Source organism: Lonchura striata, chromosome 1 (assembly GCF_050655825.1).
Source record: "Lonchura striata isolate lonStrDom1 chromosome 1, ASM5065582v1, whole genome shotgun sequence".
Classification (NCBI taxonomy): Eukaryota; Metazoa; Chordata; class Aves; order Passeriformes; family Estrildidae; genus Lonchura; species Lonchura striata.
Genome location: NC_140703.1, coordinates 70,904,811 through 70,924,542, shown reverse-complemented (window position 1 = coordinate 70,924,542; position 19,732 = coordinate 70,904,811). Strand labels below are relative to the sequence as shown.

Below are 19,732 nucleotides of genomic sequence, written 5' to 3'. Positions count from 1 at the left end.
ATTTAGTTGCGTTAGAGGGGATTTAGGTCGCACATTAGGAAACGGTTCCTCACCCAGAGAGTGGCTGGGCACTGGGACAGGATCCCCAGGGAAGTGTCACAGCACCAGCCTGACAGAGCTCAAGAAGCATTTGGACAACGCTCTCAGGCTCATGGTGCGACTCTCGGGAATGTGCTGTGCAGGGCCAGGAGCTGGACTCGCTGATGCTTGCCACTCCCTTCCAAGTGAGGAGGACACTCCGTGACTCTGTGAGGGGCTGCCGCCGCGCCGCGACAGCACGAGCCCTGCCCGCGGAGCCGCGCGGGGCCGGCCCGCCTCAGCGAGCACGCGCCGCCCCGCCCGCCCGGTCACGTGCCCTCGGACATGGCCGGCGCGCGGGAGGATGGCGGGAGCGGCGGCGGGAGCGGCAGTGGCAGTGGCGGGAGCGGGCTCCCCTTCCGCCCCTACATCTGCTCCTTCCCCGGCTGCGACGCCACCTTCAACAGGGCCTGGCGGCTGTCCGCCCACCTCTGCCGGCACACGGGCGAGGTGAGCCGCGGCGGCTGGCAGGGAGGTGTCTGTGCGGCTGCGGCGGGGGCCGGGCAGGCCGCTCACCTCCCGGGTGCCGCCGCGGCCGGGGCCGGCCGGGGCATCCCGCTGACGGCCGGGCCCCCGAGGGGCCGGGCTCCCCCTGGAACAGCTCCTCTCTTTCAGAGGCCGTATGTTTGCGATTATGAAGGCTGCGGCAAAGGGTTCACGAGGGACTTCCACCTCACCCGACACCTCCTCACGCACACCGGGGAAAAGCCGTTCAAGTAAGGCCCAAGATTTTACTTCTTAAGCTGAAGTGCGGTTTTTCGTAAAGAAAGGAAGTTAAAACAGGGCGGTGTTAGAGGGCATGAATGCCTTTGGTGTCATGGTCACTGCCATAACAGTGTGCACGCAAGGTGGGATCAAGCCCCTATTCTGGCAGTCATCTGTAACAAATGCTTAAAGGAATGGGCAGATCTCCCCCAAGAATACATTATTAAAAGGCTTACTTGGACTCTGGCTTTTAGTGTCTTCAAAGAATACTTCTGTATTTGAGTGGTGAGTTTCAGTAATTCTTCTGTGTATTGTTCTTGTACAATGATTTCTGTATCTGCCTAGGGAACAAGTTAGTGTGTGACAGCAGTAATTAAAAATGCAGTTCATTTCCAGGTGCACAGCTGATGGATGCAATGAGAAATTTGGAACAAAATCAAACATGAAGAAGCACATTGAGCGCAAGCATCAGAATCAACAAAAGCAGTATGTGGTGAGTAATTACCTTTGCACTGTTCAGTGGAGGCTAAACAAGCTCCTTCTTGTATATCTGGTGAAATAATTCAACTTGTTATTATATGATACTTGTATAAGTTCAAATACCATGACTGGGACTTAAGCAAACACGTGAACTGAACTGTCATTATTTGGCCTCTAATGATAACTTAATTTCCTCAATAGTGTGACTTTGAAGGCTGTAACAAATCTTTCAAGAAGCATCAACAACTTAAAGTTCATCAGTGTCACCACACCAATGAACCTCCCTTCAAGTATGTGGATTATTTTAATACTGAACTTTAACAGTTAAACACTGTAGATGAAAATAGGTGCATTTTGTCAGCCTTTTCATTGATGTGGCTCTAAAAAAAAATAAATCAGTTTGTAGTCAGGGCTGCAAGTATATTTCTTGTATTAGTCCTTTGCTCAGTGATATGTTTTGAGCAACAATCTTGGTGACTTGGTAACTTCAGCATGTAGGAATATAAAAAGGTAAAACAGTATACAAAAGTATACTTGTATACAAAAGTTCACAAAAGTATACAAAAATTTAAAGACTTAACATCTAAAATTAAAACCAAAAAAAACCAGTTAAACAATTTGTTTGATGAGTGGAGCTTAGCTCCCTAGTCAAAGCAACTTTGCAAGTTAAGTAGAATCTTGTAGTATTAATATTGATGATAATATCTTATGCACGTCATTGTTCACAACAAATTGCAGACTGATCAAAGAAGTTTTTGTTGTCCAAGAGAAAAATATAGAAAAGAAGATTACAAAAAGTTCACAAAACCTCACAGAAACAATTGAATTAGAGTCACTCACAAATGTAACCTTTAAATTGAGACCTTAGAAAAGTCAAGATTTGTCAAAACCTGAAACAAATACTAAACCTGACTTTACACAACATTGATAATGCTTTAACTTAAAGTTATAGAACTTAAAGCAAACAAGAAAAGTACCTTCATATAAAAAGTTTGTAACATTTTTTCCTAAGGTAATAAATATATACAATAGTGAAACTGTGTAACACAAAGTAGTAAATAGGTGACAAGTCAAAGATAGTTTAGAGCTAAAAAAGAGAGGGGGAATTGTAGTAATATAGAAAGGTAAAAGATTTTAGAAAGTGCAAAAAGGCCCCAGAAAGTAGACATAAAACTAAGAAAGTCTGGGAAATTTCAAAACCTTCTCATGCAAACTAGGAAAATAAGAACCAAGTAAATACATTTATATTTAATATAAGGAACAAGAACAAGAAGTTATTGATAGTTTGAAATGTGAAAAGTCCTAGATATATGCTTTGCAAAGATAGAAAAAGTTTCAATCTTATATAATGAATTATTGTGTCTTGTTTGAAGTTCATAGAAGTCCTTTTGTTAATGTTAAATCCACATGGGTCCTTTTCTTATTAGAGTATAATGGCTTTGCACCTTTTCTTTTATGCTATTGGTTCAAAGAATTTGTAGAAAAAGGCTTTGCATAAGCTGCCATCTTGTCTTTGATCTAGATTTGCATGGATGTTTGTTTCTCTGTGTCTCTTGCTTTTTGCTTGTATGATACAGACAGATAATAAATCCTAAGTTTGCAACCAGTCAGGGTCCCATCCTGTTTTGTGAGATGCAGGCTGATCCAGCAGATCAGCATTCCAGCAGTTTTATAAAAAATAACACAACATCCCCCCACCCCCCAGTTTTTAGTTCATAGTTTGAAATATAGGCATAAGAGCTTGCACAGTAATGAAAAATGCAGCTACCTTTATTTCCCAGTAAGAAGCAGTGACTTGGCTGACATTGAGTAGTGAGTACTACCTAGAAAAAGGGGAGAGACTTGGACACTAATCTTGGAAACAATGCATTGCAGCTCCATTTGGGTAACGCGTGACTATAGATCTGCTAAAAGCAATGTTCAGTCTTGTATTTCTTACAGGTGGGTCACACTTAACATGAGTGCTCATTCCACTTCAGTGAAATGCACTGTTATGGTTGGATGACAGACAGAAATGTCAGTGCTCTGCTGGTTCTGCACAAGCCACTAAAACCTTCCACTTTTTGTTCTTCTGTGTTTGAAGAGCCTGCTGTGTAGAGATGATACAAGGCTTGACTCTTCAGCTAAAGCTCAACTTGCTGTATATTTGGAAATCATACTATAGTTCTAACTCTCAAAGTCATCCAAGTCTATTAAAAAACTATTACGGAATTTACTTTTACAAGGTGAGGAGACATGCACAGTTCTGTAGGTGAAGGGAAACTTGGATTATTTTATTAATTTTAATAGTTCTTGACTATTAAACAAAAAATATGTAGCTACGGTGAAATAAATGAAACAACTATTTTGTACCTAGATGTAATAAAGAAGGATGTGGAAAGTGTTTCTCTACTCCAAGTCAGCTGAAGCGACATGAGAAGATACATGAAGGTAAAACTGGTTGGTTTTTCTTAAGTTATGTTTCAGCAAAGGAAAAAGGACTACTTCCAGTGCAGAGTATGCGTGGAATCTGAAAGTGTTCTGGGCCTTGTGATCCAGACTAGACAAGAACACCTGTTTTGAATAGCAAAGTGGGATATAACTGCAGGGTATTGCAGTGTTCAGTTGTGGTGTGTTTGTGGCAGTCTGAGCAGAGCTCAGGATTACTTCAGTTATTTCTTCTCCTGAGGTGCTTCCTTGCAAATAATTCATCTTTTGGAGATGGGCTGGTGGTAAAGGCATTAGCCTAGATGTCCAGAGTTTAGATTGAGTGGCCAGTTCTGCCACAGATTTCCTGTGGAGCCTTGGCAGAACCATGTGTATTTTTAGTTGTTAACCTATGTGAGAAGCTTTTAAGTGAAATTATCATAATGTGGCCATGTACAATAACCAGCTTTCCAGTGACAGGAAAAAACCAAAACCAAACCAAGTAAACCAAACAGACTAGGAAGAGTAACCAGAAGGCTGTGATTTGTACTGTGATTCCTTTTTTTTAAGATAAGGACTTGTTCATAGGTTTTTGAGGATTCTGGTCCAGGGATTTAAATAGTGTTGACTTTCTGTGGTTCCTGCCTGCTTGATAGACTAGTAGAAGCTCTTTAGACTCTGGAATACTACTACATGGTCAGTATTTCTTTTTAATATGCAGGACAAATATTTATGTAGAAGTAATGTATATTCCTAGTTATTTTCATCTATTTGAGAGAAAGTGTATGGCTGGGAGGAAGTAGCTTTACTGAAGCAAGGAGAGAGAGTTTCGCAAAATTATTTAGGTCAGAAAGGATCTCTGAAGGTCACCTGGTCCAGCTCCCTGCTCAAAGTGGGGCCAGTTAGACCAAGATGTTGAGGACTACATCCAGTGGTGTTGAATGGTTCCACGGCTAGGGCTTCCACAGCCTCTCTGGTGTCAGTGATACAAGGTTTCTTATTTAAAACTGCTAGGATTTTCTCTTGTTCTAATTTGTGTTGATTCTTTATTATCTCTTATCCCATTACTGTACAATATGAGAAGAGAGAAGGAATTACTGGCTTTTAATTTTCATATGCTGGACGTGGAGTTGCCCCTTGTAAAATTGGACTGTTTGCCAGACCCCCTGTGATTGTAAACATCTGTCCCATCCAACAGGCTACGCATGCAAGAAGGAAAACTGCTCATATATAGGAAAAACGTGGACAGAGCTTCTGAAACATAATAAAGTCAGTCATGCAGGTAAATTCCAAATGCTTTAGTAAACTTACGATACAAATAGGAAACCAGCTGCTAATCTGGAGTCCTTGCTGCACTCACTTCATAACTTATCAGTGTGTTCCAAACTTGTCTACTAACTTTATTGGTAAAGTGTCTGTCACTCCAGCTAGACCTTTGATGAAAATTCTGCTCAGTATACTAACTTAACTTTGTGATTCAGTTAACAAAAAATTGTTTTATGTAGGATTTCAGATCTGGATAATTCATAGTGCATTATCCTCCTGAAGTCTATGTTTCTTGTATTTCGTGTTGATGTTAGCATTGTTCTAATAGACCACTAGGGTTTGATTCTGAGCTTCTGTAAGAAATTTTTTATTTATACTCTGCCTTTCTTTCTCCCACTTAGAGCCAATAGTCTGCAGTGAATGTAACAAAACTTTTAAACGGAAGGATTACCTCAAGCAGCACCAAAAGACACATGCTGTGGAGAGAGAAGTCTGCCGCTGCCCCAGAGAAGGATGTGGAAGAACTTACACAAATTTATTTAACCTTCAAAGTCATATCCTCTCTTTTCATGAGGAGAAAAAACCATTCTTTTGTGATTATCCAGACTGTGGAAAAGTGTTTGCAATGAAGGTATGTGTTTTTAACTGTTCTGATCTGAATCCCATTATTTGAAAATATAAACTTAACTCCTTTTCTTTTCCCCCCCTGCTCTTTGTAACTGCAGCAGAGTCTAACAAGGCATGCAGTTGTACATGATCCTGAAAAGAGAAAGCTGAACTTGAAAGTAAGTTACACTCTCGGAAAAGTCTTCTCACCCCTACCCTGTCACTGCAGAGGAGGGTAAATGTTACTGTTTTAGAATGTGACTTCAAGCAGGAAAACAACAGGAAAATCTAGGTAATTTGTGAGATTCCTAATTTATGAAGTTCCTTTAGCTAATGCAGTCCTGTCCTCTACACTGATATCTTTTTTCCCCGCCACAACAGTATTCTCTGCTCCACAGATATATAAGTTTACTAATTCTGGATCTTTTTCTGCCAGGCAAAGCGTTCTCGTCCCAAGAGGAGCTTAGCCTCTCGTCTCAGTGGCTACATTCCTCCTAAAACGCAGCCAGGAAAGGATGAGGTTGTGATGTTGTCTTATCTGCAAGACAGCAGATAAGCTCATGGAAAATGGAGTACCAGCTGTTGAAATTCAGACTCTGTAGTGAAGGTTAACCAGGACAGTGTTCTTCATGGAATGACCAACACAAAGCTCAACAATCACTTTAGATACTAAAGTTAATTTTCTTAAATTTTATTTTTTGGATAAATACATATTGTTTACACTTCTTCAGAAAGTCATTGATGCAACTCATTTGATTTCAGATCTTCGTTTTCATCTTTCTTTACTGTACTGCTTTTCTTGATTTCCATCTTCTGGTGTTCTTTCAACTCTTTGTCAGACATGTGCCTGAAAATACAGGTACTCACTCCTTCTCTAGCAACTTTTGGCTTGGAAAGGTAAGTTGCTTTCGCAGACACAGTCTCCAAAATTTGATCAAAAAGCATGAACTAAAAAGGAGGAGAAAAATGGAACTAAATGAATGCCCAAATAGAGGTAGAAAAATATTTCAAGCTGCTCTGTAATAACATGACCTGTTAAGTTTAGCTATTAGCTGAAACAAGCTAGTTGCAAGTCCTAGTTTGAGCACTTCAGCTTGTCCTTAGGTCCTAACTCTTCTTTACTCATAAACAGATTTTAGGCAAGTCACTAGAGGGGGATTCATCAATTTCCTAAGATTTAGGCTGTACTGCTGACTCACAGTGTTTTGCTCTTTAAGGGTGTCCATTAGAGTGGTCTGCATCTGACTTCTCTGCACCCTCCTCTTCCTCTAGATTTAGGTATGTTATTATATGAGGCTTTTTTCTTAAGGGGTAGCATTGTTCTAAGGTTAACAAGACCTGGTAATATTGAACTGAGTAACAGTGCATTCATGTAACACACTGAATTCCTAATCTCATTATTAAGCCTTTAACTGTAAGGACAATGTAAATCAGGACTATGTCATGAAATGTTTTGTTCCCTCCCATCATGAGTTTTTCCTGTTACTCTTTCCCTGTGAATTTAACTTCCTATAAAAAGTTTTGTTCTTTTTGAATGAAATACTATCACAATTCTCCCTAGCAATTTAGTTGAGACAATTGTCAAGAACACCCAGTTCACTACACACATTGAGGAGAAAAAAAATGTCTTACAGACTATTTATAAAAATCTATTTTTGTGAATGACAGTGAAATCTCAAGGCCTTGCAATTATACTTGGAAGTTGCCATCAGCTGCTTAACATTTTTAGTAATGTTTGCTTTGCTAGTCTTGGAACACCATTCCAATAGTTTTTCATGTAGGAATGGACAACTAACCTTAGCCAAAGTTGTATAAATGCAGCTCCAGAAGAACTGTTGGTGAAATAATCCAGCTAAAATACAGATTTATTTTTTTTTTAACTGCACTGCTGAAGTTTTCAGAGTGGGTGAACTGGCTGAAGTCATAGATCAGAAAATTGCACTGGCTCCATTAATAGGGTGGTGCTGCATAGGAGTAGGAGCTGCTTTGACCCTGCTGTCCAAGCCAGTACTGCAGCTGGATTCTTAAGGAAACATGGTATTTGAACTGTTTCTCTGGGACTACTTCACCAGTGTTTGAACAGGAGCAGCTTAAGGCAGGTATGGGACCTAGATCTTCACTGAGATACTAAAAATTGTGGTGTACCCAATAAGGAGGGTCAATACTGCTGCAGCTATTTAATGTCCAACTTCCAGGAGTGCACTTACCATGTCTGTACTGCTACCTTTTGCTTGCCGGATGGTAACTTTAACATGGTGTCTCTTTTCAATCCACTGTGCTATCTGTTTAGTCTTGGTCTCTAAGTCGTTCTTGGCAATAGCTGAAGAAAAGGATAACTCCTTCTGAACCACCCCTGTTTAAAACAGAACTGAAACTCTGTTGGCTTAACATTTGACAAACCTGTACTAGTTGCTCTCTTTTGTCAGCTTTATGGTGCTTTGTCTGCTTGACTCCCTCCCCCCATGCTGCTTTCTCAGAGATCTCATTGTTTCAGCATGCACCACTCTCACCTGAGAGGGTGGTGCACTCTCACACTCACTGCTGCAAATGGGAGACTGAGTGCCTGTTTGAGGCACACAGGGAAAATCTCATCAGGGTCAGAAGGCTTAAGGTATTTTTAATTACAGTCTCGATCATATGATCCACAATGTAGGTCTAACAAACAGATAAACACTGGATCTGGACTTAAAGACTTATTGTGCAAATTCCTGTGTTCAGCACGTAGGATAGCCAAAGGTAAAAGCTCTGATGTTAGATAGCTCTTCATCTCAAGCCCATTTTATTGGATGGTGAAGTGCAATATTCAACTGGAAGTACAAGAATGCCTTGTAATATATTTGAACAATCTACAGTCCCTTCCTCCTTCAAGTTTCTCTAAAGCAGTTACTATCTCAATAATTTTGTGGTTTCTGGAACAAAGCAACTCACTACCACAATAATGCACTACTCTAAAATTAGAACTGTACCCAAAGCACAGCTTTGTTAGCCTGAGGATATGAGGGGATACAAGGTCACATGCCTTTTCTAAAACCTCTTTGCCAAACAGAGTTTGATAAACTGCTGGAGCAGGCAGTCTTAAGAAAAAAAAAAAAAAAAATCAAACTGAAAAGTGTTAAATACTGAAAAAGTTCTCTTACTCTGTACAAGGAAGAGCTTCAGACTTTGTCTTCCCAGCAGCAAATGAGGAAGAGAGTGTTTCATGACTACTGGTGACAAACTATATAATTATATTGGTGTACGTGGTCCTTAGTTTGAAAAACCGCCTGTCATTCTATGCCTTAGTAAAAGAACAGAAATTCAGTGCGTTTCATGGAACCACAGCCTAGTTATATTCATTCAAATAAAGATATTTTTTAACAAGTCAGGAGATGCCAAAAGAGCAAATCCTGAGAGGTCAGTAGAAGGCTTCTCTGTGCAAGACTGGACTAATCCAAAATTGTATTTTCACCACTGCAAATCCTTAATAGCGTGGACTGCAATGACATTGCTTTGGATTTACACAAATACAAGTAAGAGGATTTAATCTCTTGAAACCACTTTTAATGCAGCATTTTTCAAAGTCCTCAGTGTTGTAGTGTTTACAGTGCACATACCTGGCTTTGGACTTGCTTTTTTCTTCTCTGCACGTTTAAGCTGTTCTTCATGAATCTGCTGCCCAGTCATTAGTCTGTAAACTGGAGGTTCTACATTCTCACGAAGCAGAACCAGCTTGAGGCCATTTTGATCCATAAGTTTGAGTGCCTCTGCTCGATGCATGTTTCCTAAGCTCTCCCCATCCTGGCTGATTACATGCAAAATGCGATAGGGAATTCTTCGCCCAACACTTCCAAATGCTGCTTTTCGTTTTTGTTGTGTGTGAGATTTTTCATCTGTACAAAATGGTTGAGTAAGCCCAAACACAGCTGACTTCTTAGGGTCAGATACCACTATCCAGAGTGGAGAAAAGAACCACTTTTGTGCTGTCTGTGTCAGAAGAGTACCAAAGAACCTTTTTGCATATTTGTTCTCATTTCTGGTCACTTGACATAAATATTTCATTGTGCACAAGGCAGTCATTCTGAGGAAGAAGAAAGAACAAGTCACCCCATCAGTCAGATTCTTCTAGTTATATTAGAAAGACTTGACCTCAGTTCAATAAACCCTAGTGTTTGTAACTACTCTTTTAAAATGATACATGATGCTACTATGTGGAATCGTTGATCAACAGTCCTTTTACAGTAACAAAGGGATTTAACCAAATGAGTAAAATGTTTGAGTTGATGTTATGTTCAGTATTACCAAATCTGAGCCTGAACTTCTTTAAAGAATCTAACACTTTTAGTTCCTTTCTCCTCACTTTCAATTTTTAATCTAAATAGTTACAGACATCTATCCTGACATGGTACTCATGAAGCTATAAACTTTCTAGCATGTTTCCAAATATACCCATGCTTAAAGACTACTGAAATTCATCTTTGAGACATTTCATCCATTGGATTTTTTTCCCATTCTTCCCTGGCTCATGAAATTCCTCTGGCAATTTTGCTGCAGCTGCCCATTATTTGCATTTTGTTTGAGTCTTCAGAAACCGTCCATTTTCTAACAGCTGCAAAAAACTTTGGAAATTGTCCTGGTTTGTAAGATAAGCTTGTATTCTATTTGCCATCTGTTGGAGGTTGGGCAGGTTTGTTATCTCTTCCAAGAACGATGGTTTGCTCCGAAGAGGTAATCGTTTTGTTAATGGGCCATTGACTGACTCACTGCAGGCCTGGTAACGTAACATCATCCCATTGTGAGATGCTCCACCCAGAGAGGGAAGCCAAGCACTCTTTTATTGTATAAAGGGGTACCTTTTGGGAGACAGAGCAGCTCTCTCTCTCTTTGCGGGATTCCCAGAGAAACGGCCGGAGCTCAGAGGCAGCCCCGGCGCAGAGGAAGACCGGCCCAACTGGCACCAGATCTTCAGAGAAAACTATACCCTTCTAAAGATCACCACTTCAGCTGCAATTTATCATCCACTGCAAGAGGAGCAGCTATCATTTCAACCGGACTGCTACCAACACCCCGAATCCTCAGAGTGTCAGGTTGTGGACTTTATCACTAGTTTTGTTTGTACCAATTGCATTTGCCTTTTTAAATTGTTATTTAGTTTCTCCTAGTAAAGAATTGTTACTCCCATTCCCATATCTTTGCCTGAGAGCCTTTTAATTTAAAAATCCTGGTAATTCGGAGGGAGGGGGTTTACCTTCTCCATTGCACAGGAGGCTTTTGCCCTCCTTCACAGACTCCTGTCTTGTCGAACCAAGACAGAAATAAAGAGCAATCTGTGAGTATTCTCTGCAGTTTTCCTATTTTATGTTTAAAAGGAAGCAATTACAGGAAAAGCCAAGGATGATGCAGGAAACCAAACATGTGTCATACCACAGAAACTGGCAAGAGTGAGACCCCTTTTGCTCAGTAGGGAATGTGACTCTGCTCTATAAATACATAAATGTATACACATATATATATACACATATATGACATGGTATAAACATGCAGCCATGTGCATACATACACATGGAAAAAGTGTAAACCATCAGCAAGGATAAAAATCTATTTATAATTCTAATCAGCGTTAGCAAAGGAACAAGTAAGATAACTTGCCTGTGAATAAACTTAGTCTGAAAAGGGGACAGTGTGGAGGCTGGCATGGATAGCATACCTCAGCAGTAGGAACAATGTACATGCAAACTGTTTGAAGAAGGAACGAGATGAGTTTGTGAACAGGGTAGTCTCTAACGACTATGTGCTACAGCTGGATCCAGAACTCAAGCTAGCCACAGGGCACAGAGAAGAAATAAGATGATTTCCACAGCAGCCAAAAACCAGCTGTTAGAGCTACCTTCCCTTCCTGCCCTGGACTCTGCCTCTGCCCAGTCCAGATCCCTGTAAAACCAGTGTTTTTTCTTCCCTGTAAAAACAGCTTTTTGTCTGGCTTTGACTACAGCTCTATGACTGAACACCCAAGTATCTTTGTGCATAGCCACACAAAAGCCACGATGTCCTTGTTTTTAAAATTGTTTTATAAAACAGTTCTGGATCATACACTGCAGACTTGGTCCTCAATTTGGGCATCACTGCTCCATTATAGAATTATATAATTCATCTTCCATTCAAAGGAGCCTGGCTTGCCTTTGAGAGCTACTGATTTATAAAATTAAGTAACAGTATTTCAGCAATGGAACAGCAGCTTGTTTTAAGGAAATGTTGACCTTGCTCTGCTAAACACATGGTGTTGTTGATATTCTCCTTCATTCTCTGGCACTATTTAAATTAATAAATCTAGCCATAGCTGTCTGAAAAAAAAATCCTTTTTTATGGAAGGGTTTTTCTTTGCCTTGGACGGCAGACACGAGTGTTTCGCATTGCGCGTCTCGCTCATCCCTGCCGAGGCCGGCTGCCTTCGCTGGCTGGGAGCTCTGAGGAGCGGGCGGCTGCGGGCGCACTGGGAGCCGCGGGCGCAGCCGCGCTTCCCACGCCGGGCGGCCGGCACGGGACGGGGGTGGCGTCCCGTGGGAGGCGGCCAGCCTCCCGCGGGTGTCTCTCCGGTGAACAGGGAAGGAGGGCTGTACGTGGGTGTGTGACCGTGCCCTGTCGCGCCCGCCTTCCCGGCTCTGCGTGTCGCGGCGGTCACTGCGCGTGCCCGCGGCTCCCTGAGACCCCCTTACCTGCCGGCCGGGCCGAGCCGGGCCAGGCCGAACCGCCGGCCGCGGCCCGCCGCAGCAGCCGAGAAACCGACCCCGGCCTGCGGGAAGTGGCGGAACGCCCCGCCTCTCCCCCTTCCTTTTCCTCCTGCTCCTCCTCTTCCTCTTCCTCTTCCTCCGAGGGCGCCTCCGCCTCTTGCCCCCGTCCCGCGCGTGCCCGTGGTCGCGTGCGCGCCTCCGCTGGCGCACGGCCGCGTGAGCGCGCGTGGCGGAGCGGGCCCGTGTGTCCCGGCCCCTGTGCCCGGTCCCGTGTGTCCCGGTCCCTGTGCCCGGCCCCTGTGCCCGGTCCCTGTGCCCGGTCCCGTGTGTCCCGGTCCCGTGTGTCCCGGCCCCTGTGCCCGGTCCCGTGTGTCCCGGTCCCTGTGCCCGGTCCCGTGTGTCCCGGCCCCTGTGCCCGGCCCCTGTGCCCGGCCCCTGTGCCCGGTCCCTGTGCCCGGTCCCGTGTGTCCCGGCCCCTGTGCCCGGTCCCTGTGCCCGGTCCCGTGTGTCCCGGTCGCTGTGCCCGGTCCCTGTGCCCGGGCCTGTGTGTCCCGGCCCCTGTGCCCGGCCCCTGTGCCCGGCCCCTGTGCCCGGCCCCTGTGCCCGGCCCCTGTGCCCGGCCCCTGTGCGCTCTCGCATTTCCAGGCCGGCAGGCGCGGCGTGCCCGGCTCCGAGCGCGCCGCTGCTGGGAGCTGCTGCTCCCCTGCGCGGCTCTGGGTTCCCGCTGCGCCTTCGCTGTGCTGCCGTGGGTGAGGGCTGCAGCTGGGGCACGGCCCCGCTGTGCCCTGGGGCCATCCCAGCAGGGCGGTTTGTTGCTGCGAGAGGGGATTGTGTGTGTGCTGAGGCACAGAATCACAGAATTTGGGTTTGGGTTGGAAAGGATTTTAAAACCTCATCTACACTAATCCTCTTCACTGAGCAGGAGAGCAGGAACGTCTTCAGCTCGATCAGGTTGCGCAGAGCCCTCTGTCTCCTGACTTTGAATGCTTCCTGGTATGAGGCATCTACTATACCCCGGGGCAGCCTGTGACAATGTTTCGCCACCTTCCGTGTAAAAACTTCATCCTTACCTCTAGTCTAGATCTACCCTCTTTTAGTTTTAAACCATAACCCATTGTCCTGTCACTCCAGGCTCTGCCAGAAAGTCTGCTCCCATGTTTCTTACAGACCCCATTAGGCGCTGGAAGGCTGCTGTGTGGTCTCCCCGCAGCCTTTCCAGACGGAGCAGCCCAGTTCTATCTCCAAAGGAGAGGTGCTCCAGCCCTCGGAGCATCTTTGTGTCCCTCCTCTGGACTGGCTCCAGATCCGTGTGCTTCCCGAGCTGGCGGCCGCAGAGGCTGGTGGCATCCAGAGGCGGATGCAGCCCTGCAGCGTAGCCCTGTCCCTGTCCCCGTCCCTGTCCCTGTCCCGGCGCGGGGAGCGGGCAGCGCACGGCGCAGCTGAGGCTGCAGGGGTCAGCAGCGTGTGCGGCTCTGCAGCCGCGCGAGTCAGCCCCAAGGCGGCTCGGCTGCTTGCATTTGTTACCTTCTTTGGTTGGAGAGGCTCTGCCTCTGCTGTGCGAGATCCTGCGTCCAATCTGGAGACGGAAACCTTTGAAAGAAACTGAAATTCATGTGCAAGCGCCGTGTCCCCAGCTGTAAGGAACACGCTAGCTAAAGCAGTCAGCCACTGAACAGCATGGGAGTTTGCTGAGGACCTCTCAACGGAGCCCAGGGGTTCGTGTCTATCGAGGGATGCTGCTTAGCCGTTCCGGCAGGAGCTAGAGCAACACCACAACATGTGCTTGTGTTTAGAATTTAGTACAAAATGAAGCTATGGGAAGCAGCTGTTCTTCTTGCCTAAAAATAATCAGAACTTTTTATTTGATATGCTTTAGGCCACAGCTAAGTGACCCTTCTTTCCTCTCCCCTTCTTCTGTTCAGGAAGAAGAAACGCAATGAAGACCTGACCTGTATGGTTTTGGGCTGAAAGCTTTCTGTTCTTAACTGCAGTCTTAGAATGGTTTAATTTCATGTGCTTGCTGGTTTTGTTTTGTCATTGTGGTACATACATGTAAAAAACAGTCTGTCATTGCTTAATGCTCTCCATCTTCACAGAAGATGTCATGTGGTAATCATGTGCAAACCCAGAAAACTTCCCTAAATCAGTTCACAATATGAACTTCATTCACATCACCTTATCCTCATTAAAAGTCCTTGCCGGCAGTAATGAATTTGGAAAAATGCCAGTAACAGAATTAGCCAAGTAGATGGTGAGCTGTGTTAAGACCCCGAATGACAACTGTATCTTCTTCTATTATATGCAAATAGAGCTGATTTTTTCCAACCTGCTCTTTTGTGCTTTTTTGTGCTTTCTTTCTTTTTTTTCTTTTTTTTTTTTTTTTTAAATTTCACTCAGGCTCTATGCCTTTAGAGATGTAAGCTCTTTGGGAGCAGAGATTACCGTCACATCAGTGGAATGCCTAAGAAAACTGGATCTCAGTTTGATGCTATTGAAACATAAATCATTGAAATTCTACAGTATCCAGTTGTGGAGAGTGAAATATTCCTCAATAAGAAAAGGCAAAACAAAAAAGATTTTTACTATTCCTTTCATGGTCTGGAAATCAAATGTGGAATTTGAATAGGCATTAAGGGAAATTTTGGCAGAGCTGAGGCCTGGAGAGATTTTTTTTTTTTCATCATCAGCTCTGCAATATGCATTAGAAGAGAGTGTGTCAGCAGCCCCCTTGCAGTTAGAGACTATTGCCACACCGAGAATCGTCACCACAAGACAGGTAATTTTCAGCAGTGTTAGTAGCAGCAATAAAGCTAATAATCCTCTTCACTGTGGTAAAAACTACCTGCATGGAAACAAGGTATTCAGAGCATACACCTCACATTCCTTCTCTCTTCCCATTGTTTAATTCTGTTAAGTTTAAACCTGATGCTTGTTTTACTTCATGCCTTTCTAATTAAATATGTGCCAAGAAAAAGTGCAGCCTTCTACTGCTGTTTGTCCTCAATTAACTTGATCTTTCTGGGGGTTCATTATATTCTTTCTCCTTGTTCTTTGTCTCATGTCTGTTTACACTGTAATTGTCCTGGGGCCATGTTTTTATATGTGCCTGCCACAGCGAGACTGCAGTCTTAATTATTTGAAAGACACTATCATAATAAGTGTGGTTAATAATAACTTTCTTCCTTCTACTTTGCCTGATGCATATCATCTTCTACCCACCTTTGACAATACACTCAGTCATTTATTTGCTTTTTAATTCCTTAATCTTTGCCTGCCTTTTATTTTCTTCTTTTTTTTTTTATTTGCCATTTACTTACAGAGTTGTTGTTTTCACTTTGTTATTTTTTGTGCCATATTAAGGCCTGTTCTGCTAGACCTTGTGCCAAACTGTAGACATTTCATTCCCCAGCTAATTTTAAATGCAAATATATGAGAAGGGGAAAGGATGGGTGGATGGAGAGATTTCTGGTCTTCGTAAATGAGCAGTGCGGGGATTTGCTAGCGTGGATGTTATTAATGTTAGTAATTATTGTGAGGCTCAAAATGCTACAGAGAAACTTCTTCCACATTAGCAACTGATCTCTGGGGGATGGTTTCAGTATTCCCTGAGGATGTTGGAAATTAGTTCCAGTCCTTCTGTGTTTTGGGGTTAATTTCAAAATCAAAGAATGACAGAATCATCCAAGTTGGAAGAGACCTTCAAGATCATCTAGTTTAGCCATCAAACCAGCACTAGCATAGTCCCCACTTAAAATCTCCCCGTGCCAAGTTATTTATTATGGGTACAGTGAGCAGTTTTTAATACCCAGCAGAGAGTGAGGATGTCCTTAGCTGGATGACAGTGTTTTCACCTGGAGGTTTACTGTCATTGAGACTTTCACTATGGTTTACTGTCATTCAGACTTCATCACTCATTTTGTGGGAGCAGAAAGCAAGCTGCTTAAGTGCCTTACACCTGTAAGGAGCTCTTACCTACTGGCTGTGGGTGGAAGACTGGTCTTTCATTGGTGCATGGTCGATATCTTGCTGCTTCCCAAACTGGAGCTGTGCATACAAATATCTGTTTAAAAAAAACTTCAACTGCCAAATAACATCATCAGGAATTTATTACTGATATTTGTGGGTTTATACAATGCCTGGGACCCTTGGACACGGAGTAGTAGCAGTGGGTGGGACAGCAGGTTTTTCTCACTCTTATCTGTGATTAGTCTCCTGCACACTTGTGCTTACAAAAATACTGAGCATCTGGAGGGCTGCTTACCCTGTGCACCACTGTTTTCCTGTTTTTTTTCTGTGTAATCCCCTCCTTCACAGGGCGTTTCAGCAGGGAAGCTTTGGAGAAGACTTGGAGAGAGTCTCTTACTCCTCCCCACTCCCCAGTCCTGCTGGCAGCTGGTATGGCCCCCCTCCACCTTCCTGCTGGTTATAATCGTGGCTGTGTATTTCTGCAGACCCCTGGTTCAGAGAGGGGCTGTAGCCTCCCCTTTACACTCCTTAGTGTTCCTTTTCCCGTTAGTATTTATGAAAGACTTTAGCAAATAACTCAGATTAAAAACTCCATTGTGCTGAGCTGAGCATTGCCATATGGCAGAGAACACGTCAGAGTAAACATGTATTTAAAGGACACAGAAATTCTGAGTGTGTAGTAGGTCCAGAGTTCTGGATCTGCAGTAGCTCAGTTACTCCTTTTCCATCCACAGCTTTTGAAAGTCGCTTCCTACACAAAATCCTCTATTTTTATTCTAGCAAGAGACAGCAAAAAATTAAAGCAAACTCCAAAATTTTGTTGTAGTGAGTGGTAAATGATCACTGCTAACTGATGCCCTGCACAGAATGTACAAATATAGTTGAAGCAGATAAAGTTTTGTTTGATTTCTAAAATCTGCCCCTGTTTTGGGAATTAAAACAAATCTGTTGAAGATGCATGCTCTGCCATTAAATTGCTTGGGCTGAATTACTGAATCCAGGCAAAGAACCAATTTTACTCCCTGAAAAGCAAGGCTGACTGAATTTGTTAAAATGTTAATCATAGAGCAAGCCTGTGGGTCCCTGGGGCGAGATGCAATTAGAGTTAAAAGTTCACAGTATAGAAAGTTTTTTAACTGTCTAGTTTTACATCTTGACTGTAGGGAGAGGAGTTTTCACTGTACATTGAAGACATTGTTCTACAGCCTTTGCAAGTTGTTGGGCTCAGCTGCAAAGATTTTAAAAGCTGCTTTTGTTGGCAGCCTAGGACACATCCGTGACCTTATTAAAGTGGAAGTGAAAGCTGTCTTCTTTTTTTTTTTCTTTTTTTTTTTTTTGCAACAGTAAATCTACTAATTTTACAGTCAGTTGAACAGCAATAGATTAATTTGTTTAAAGTCTGCATTCACAAAGAAAATGTGAACTTCACTGCCTTGAATACCCGAAACTACAGTGCGATATTTAAAGGGTAGAAACTATTACAACTTGCCCTAGAATGGTCCAAGCAGTTCCCTGTCACCTGCTTCTCAGCACAGGTGCTGACCTCCCCGTCTATTCTATCCCTCCTGACAGACTAGCAGCCAGGCTGGGGCTTTGTGTGCAACAGAGAGCGCTTTTCCAATGACTGGGCCAGTTTTCTTCAGCAACCACAGGAAGCAGAATAAAGAAAAGGTTAAGGGCCACCGCAAGGGTCAGAATGGGTTAAATTTAGTTAACATCAGAGGTTATAGCTTTTAACAAGAGCATGAAGGAAACTTATTCGAAGATGCAATTTGTTTCTTCTTTGTCAACCATTATTTTTTTTTACTCTATTGATAGTGACAGCTTAACAAAGTTTTTATATGCCAGGGTTTTCATCCTTTAGAGGATAAAGAACTGTGATGCAAAAAAGAGATGCAGGTGGAAGACTTTATAAAGCCTCCATGATTTTCAAATTGAGGGTTGAAAGTAGGCTCCCTGCGTGGCTAAGTCAAAAATAATTTGTAAATGTTAAAAAAAATACACATTACGGACAGAGGAACTGCCTTTTTTTTTCTCTCCAGTGTAGCTTGCCAAAAGTGCTGTTTTATCAGAAGCTTTACAATCTGCCTGATTTCATATGTATTTTTTCCCAAGGTAATCTTATTTTCTTTTTTATTGCCCTCTAAAGATGATCAAAGTCAAATGCCTTTAACAACAGTCTTCATCATCTCCCTTCAAGATATTTTAGTCTATAATGTACAATGCTGGGGTTTTTGTGTTTTTTTCTCCCAGTTTACTGAAGAAGCAGAAACTATAAAATGCATTCAGTGTAGTGCAGTGTTCAGTTCTCAGTCAAATTCTTGGAATGCAAAATGAGGAAAGTTGAAGTCTTTCTGAAAATTATTAAAGAAAAATAATTTTTAAAAGGTTCAGTAGCATTTTTCACACTTTTGTATGCTTTTACACAGATCATCTTCTGCCAATTTTTTTAATCAAAATTAATAAAATCACTAATTTTCTTTTTATTTTATCCTGATACAAAATAAAGAACTGAAATAAAAAATTCAGTTTAAAATTTAATTAAGTCTGATAACAATTCATAAGTACAAACAATGCATTTTGGTAGGTTTCTTTTTTCTTTTTAACATGTTTTCCTCAAGGGGGAAAAAAGCTTAAGTCTCCCTATCCATCTGTCTCTCTGCAAGTTCTTTGGCAAAGAAATAGGAGCCTCAAAGATACTGTACATTTATAATGACTATATGTATTTCTGTCAAGTTTTGTGAAAACCATGGAGAGAACTTCAAATGGGTGTCTAGTTCTGGCAGAAGGGTTCATCCAGCTGACCAGGCTGTATGTGTGTGTAGGCAGCCCAGGTAGCACACAGGTGTTATCAGACTTGATGCTATTGTGGCCTTTCAGTACTTAAAGGAGGCCTGTAAAAAAGAGGAAAATTAACTTTTTACACTGGCAGATAGACATAGGACATAGGAAATGGTTTTAAACTAAGAGGAGAGATTTAGAATAGATGTTAGGAAAGGTTTCTTTACTCAAGAGGGTAGCGGGGCACTGGCACAGGTTGCCCAGAGAAGTTGTGGATTCTCTGTCCCTGGAAGTGTTTAAGACCAGGTTGCATGGGGCTTTGAGCAACACAATTTAGTGGGTAGCATCCTTACCTTTGGCAGAGGTGTTGGAACTTAATGATCTTTAAGGTCCCTTCCAGCCCAAACCACTCCATAATTCTATGATGCCGTGATCAGCTACAGTCCACAGCGTCTTTTGCCTTACCAGCTGCTCGGGGGCTGTACAGGTGATGCGTAAGGCTGAGGGGGATTTTGAGATGAGAGAAGGAGCCAGAGCATTTTGACAGCAATTGAGAGGTATAGGGAATGTGCCAGCCTGATTTGAATCTATAATCTTGGTATTTGATACTGTAGGTCTGCTGTAGAAGGTAAGAAGGCTGGGAACTGACAAGACAAGTCTCAACAATCCAAGTATCAGTTATTTCAGTGCTCATTTGCTCAGAGAAGGTATTTAATCTGATTTGTGGTGTCATTATCAGT

The 19,732-nt window shown here is 42.9% G+C and overlaps 2 protein-coding genes across 3 annotated transcripts; one reads left to right on the top strand and one right to left on the bottom strand.

Annotated features, from left to right (window-relative positions):
• The first annotated feature begins 349 nt into the window (after positions 1–349).
• On the top strand, positions 350–6,278 carry GTF3A (general transcription factor IIIA). The gene is given in 10 exon segments (XM_021541998.4): positions 350–528; positions 694–794; positions 1,180–1,276; positions 1,465–1,553; positions 3,620–3,693; positions 4,868–4,951; positions 5,337–5,566; positions 5,661–5,720; positions 5,978–6,082; positions 6,084–6,278. Coding segments are annotated over 10 exon segments (1,065 nt in total). The 5' UTR covers positions 350–363; the 3' UTR covers positions 6,144–6,278.
• MTIF3 (mitochondrial translational initiation factor 3) lies at positions 6,203–12,338 on the bottom strand. 2 transcript variants are annotated; one of them, XM_021542001.4, is made up of 4 exons: positions 12,231–12,338; positions 9,135–9,598; positions 7,749–7,894; positions 6,203–6,489 (listed from the first exon to the last, which is right to left on the bottom strand). In XM_021542001.4, exons 2-4 carry the CDS (start codon positions 9,595–9,597, stop codon positions 6,277–6,279), a joined length of 822 nt encoding a protein of 273 aa, XP_021397676.2. In that variant the 5' UTR covers position 9,598; positions 12,231–12,338; the 3' UTR covers positions 6,203–6,276. The 2 variants fall into 2 exon arrangements, with proteins under 2 accessions (XP_021397676.2, XP_021397677.3); XM_021542002.4 differs by having other exon boundaries at positions 7,749–7,861.
• Positions 12,339–19,732: the final 7,394 nt, after the last annotated feature.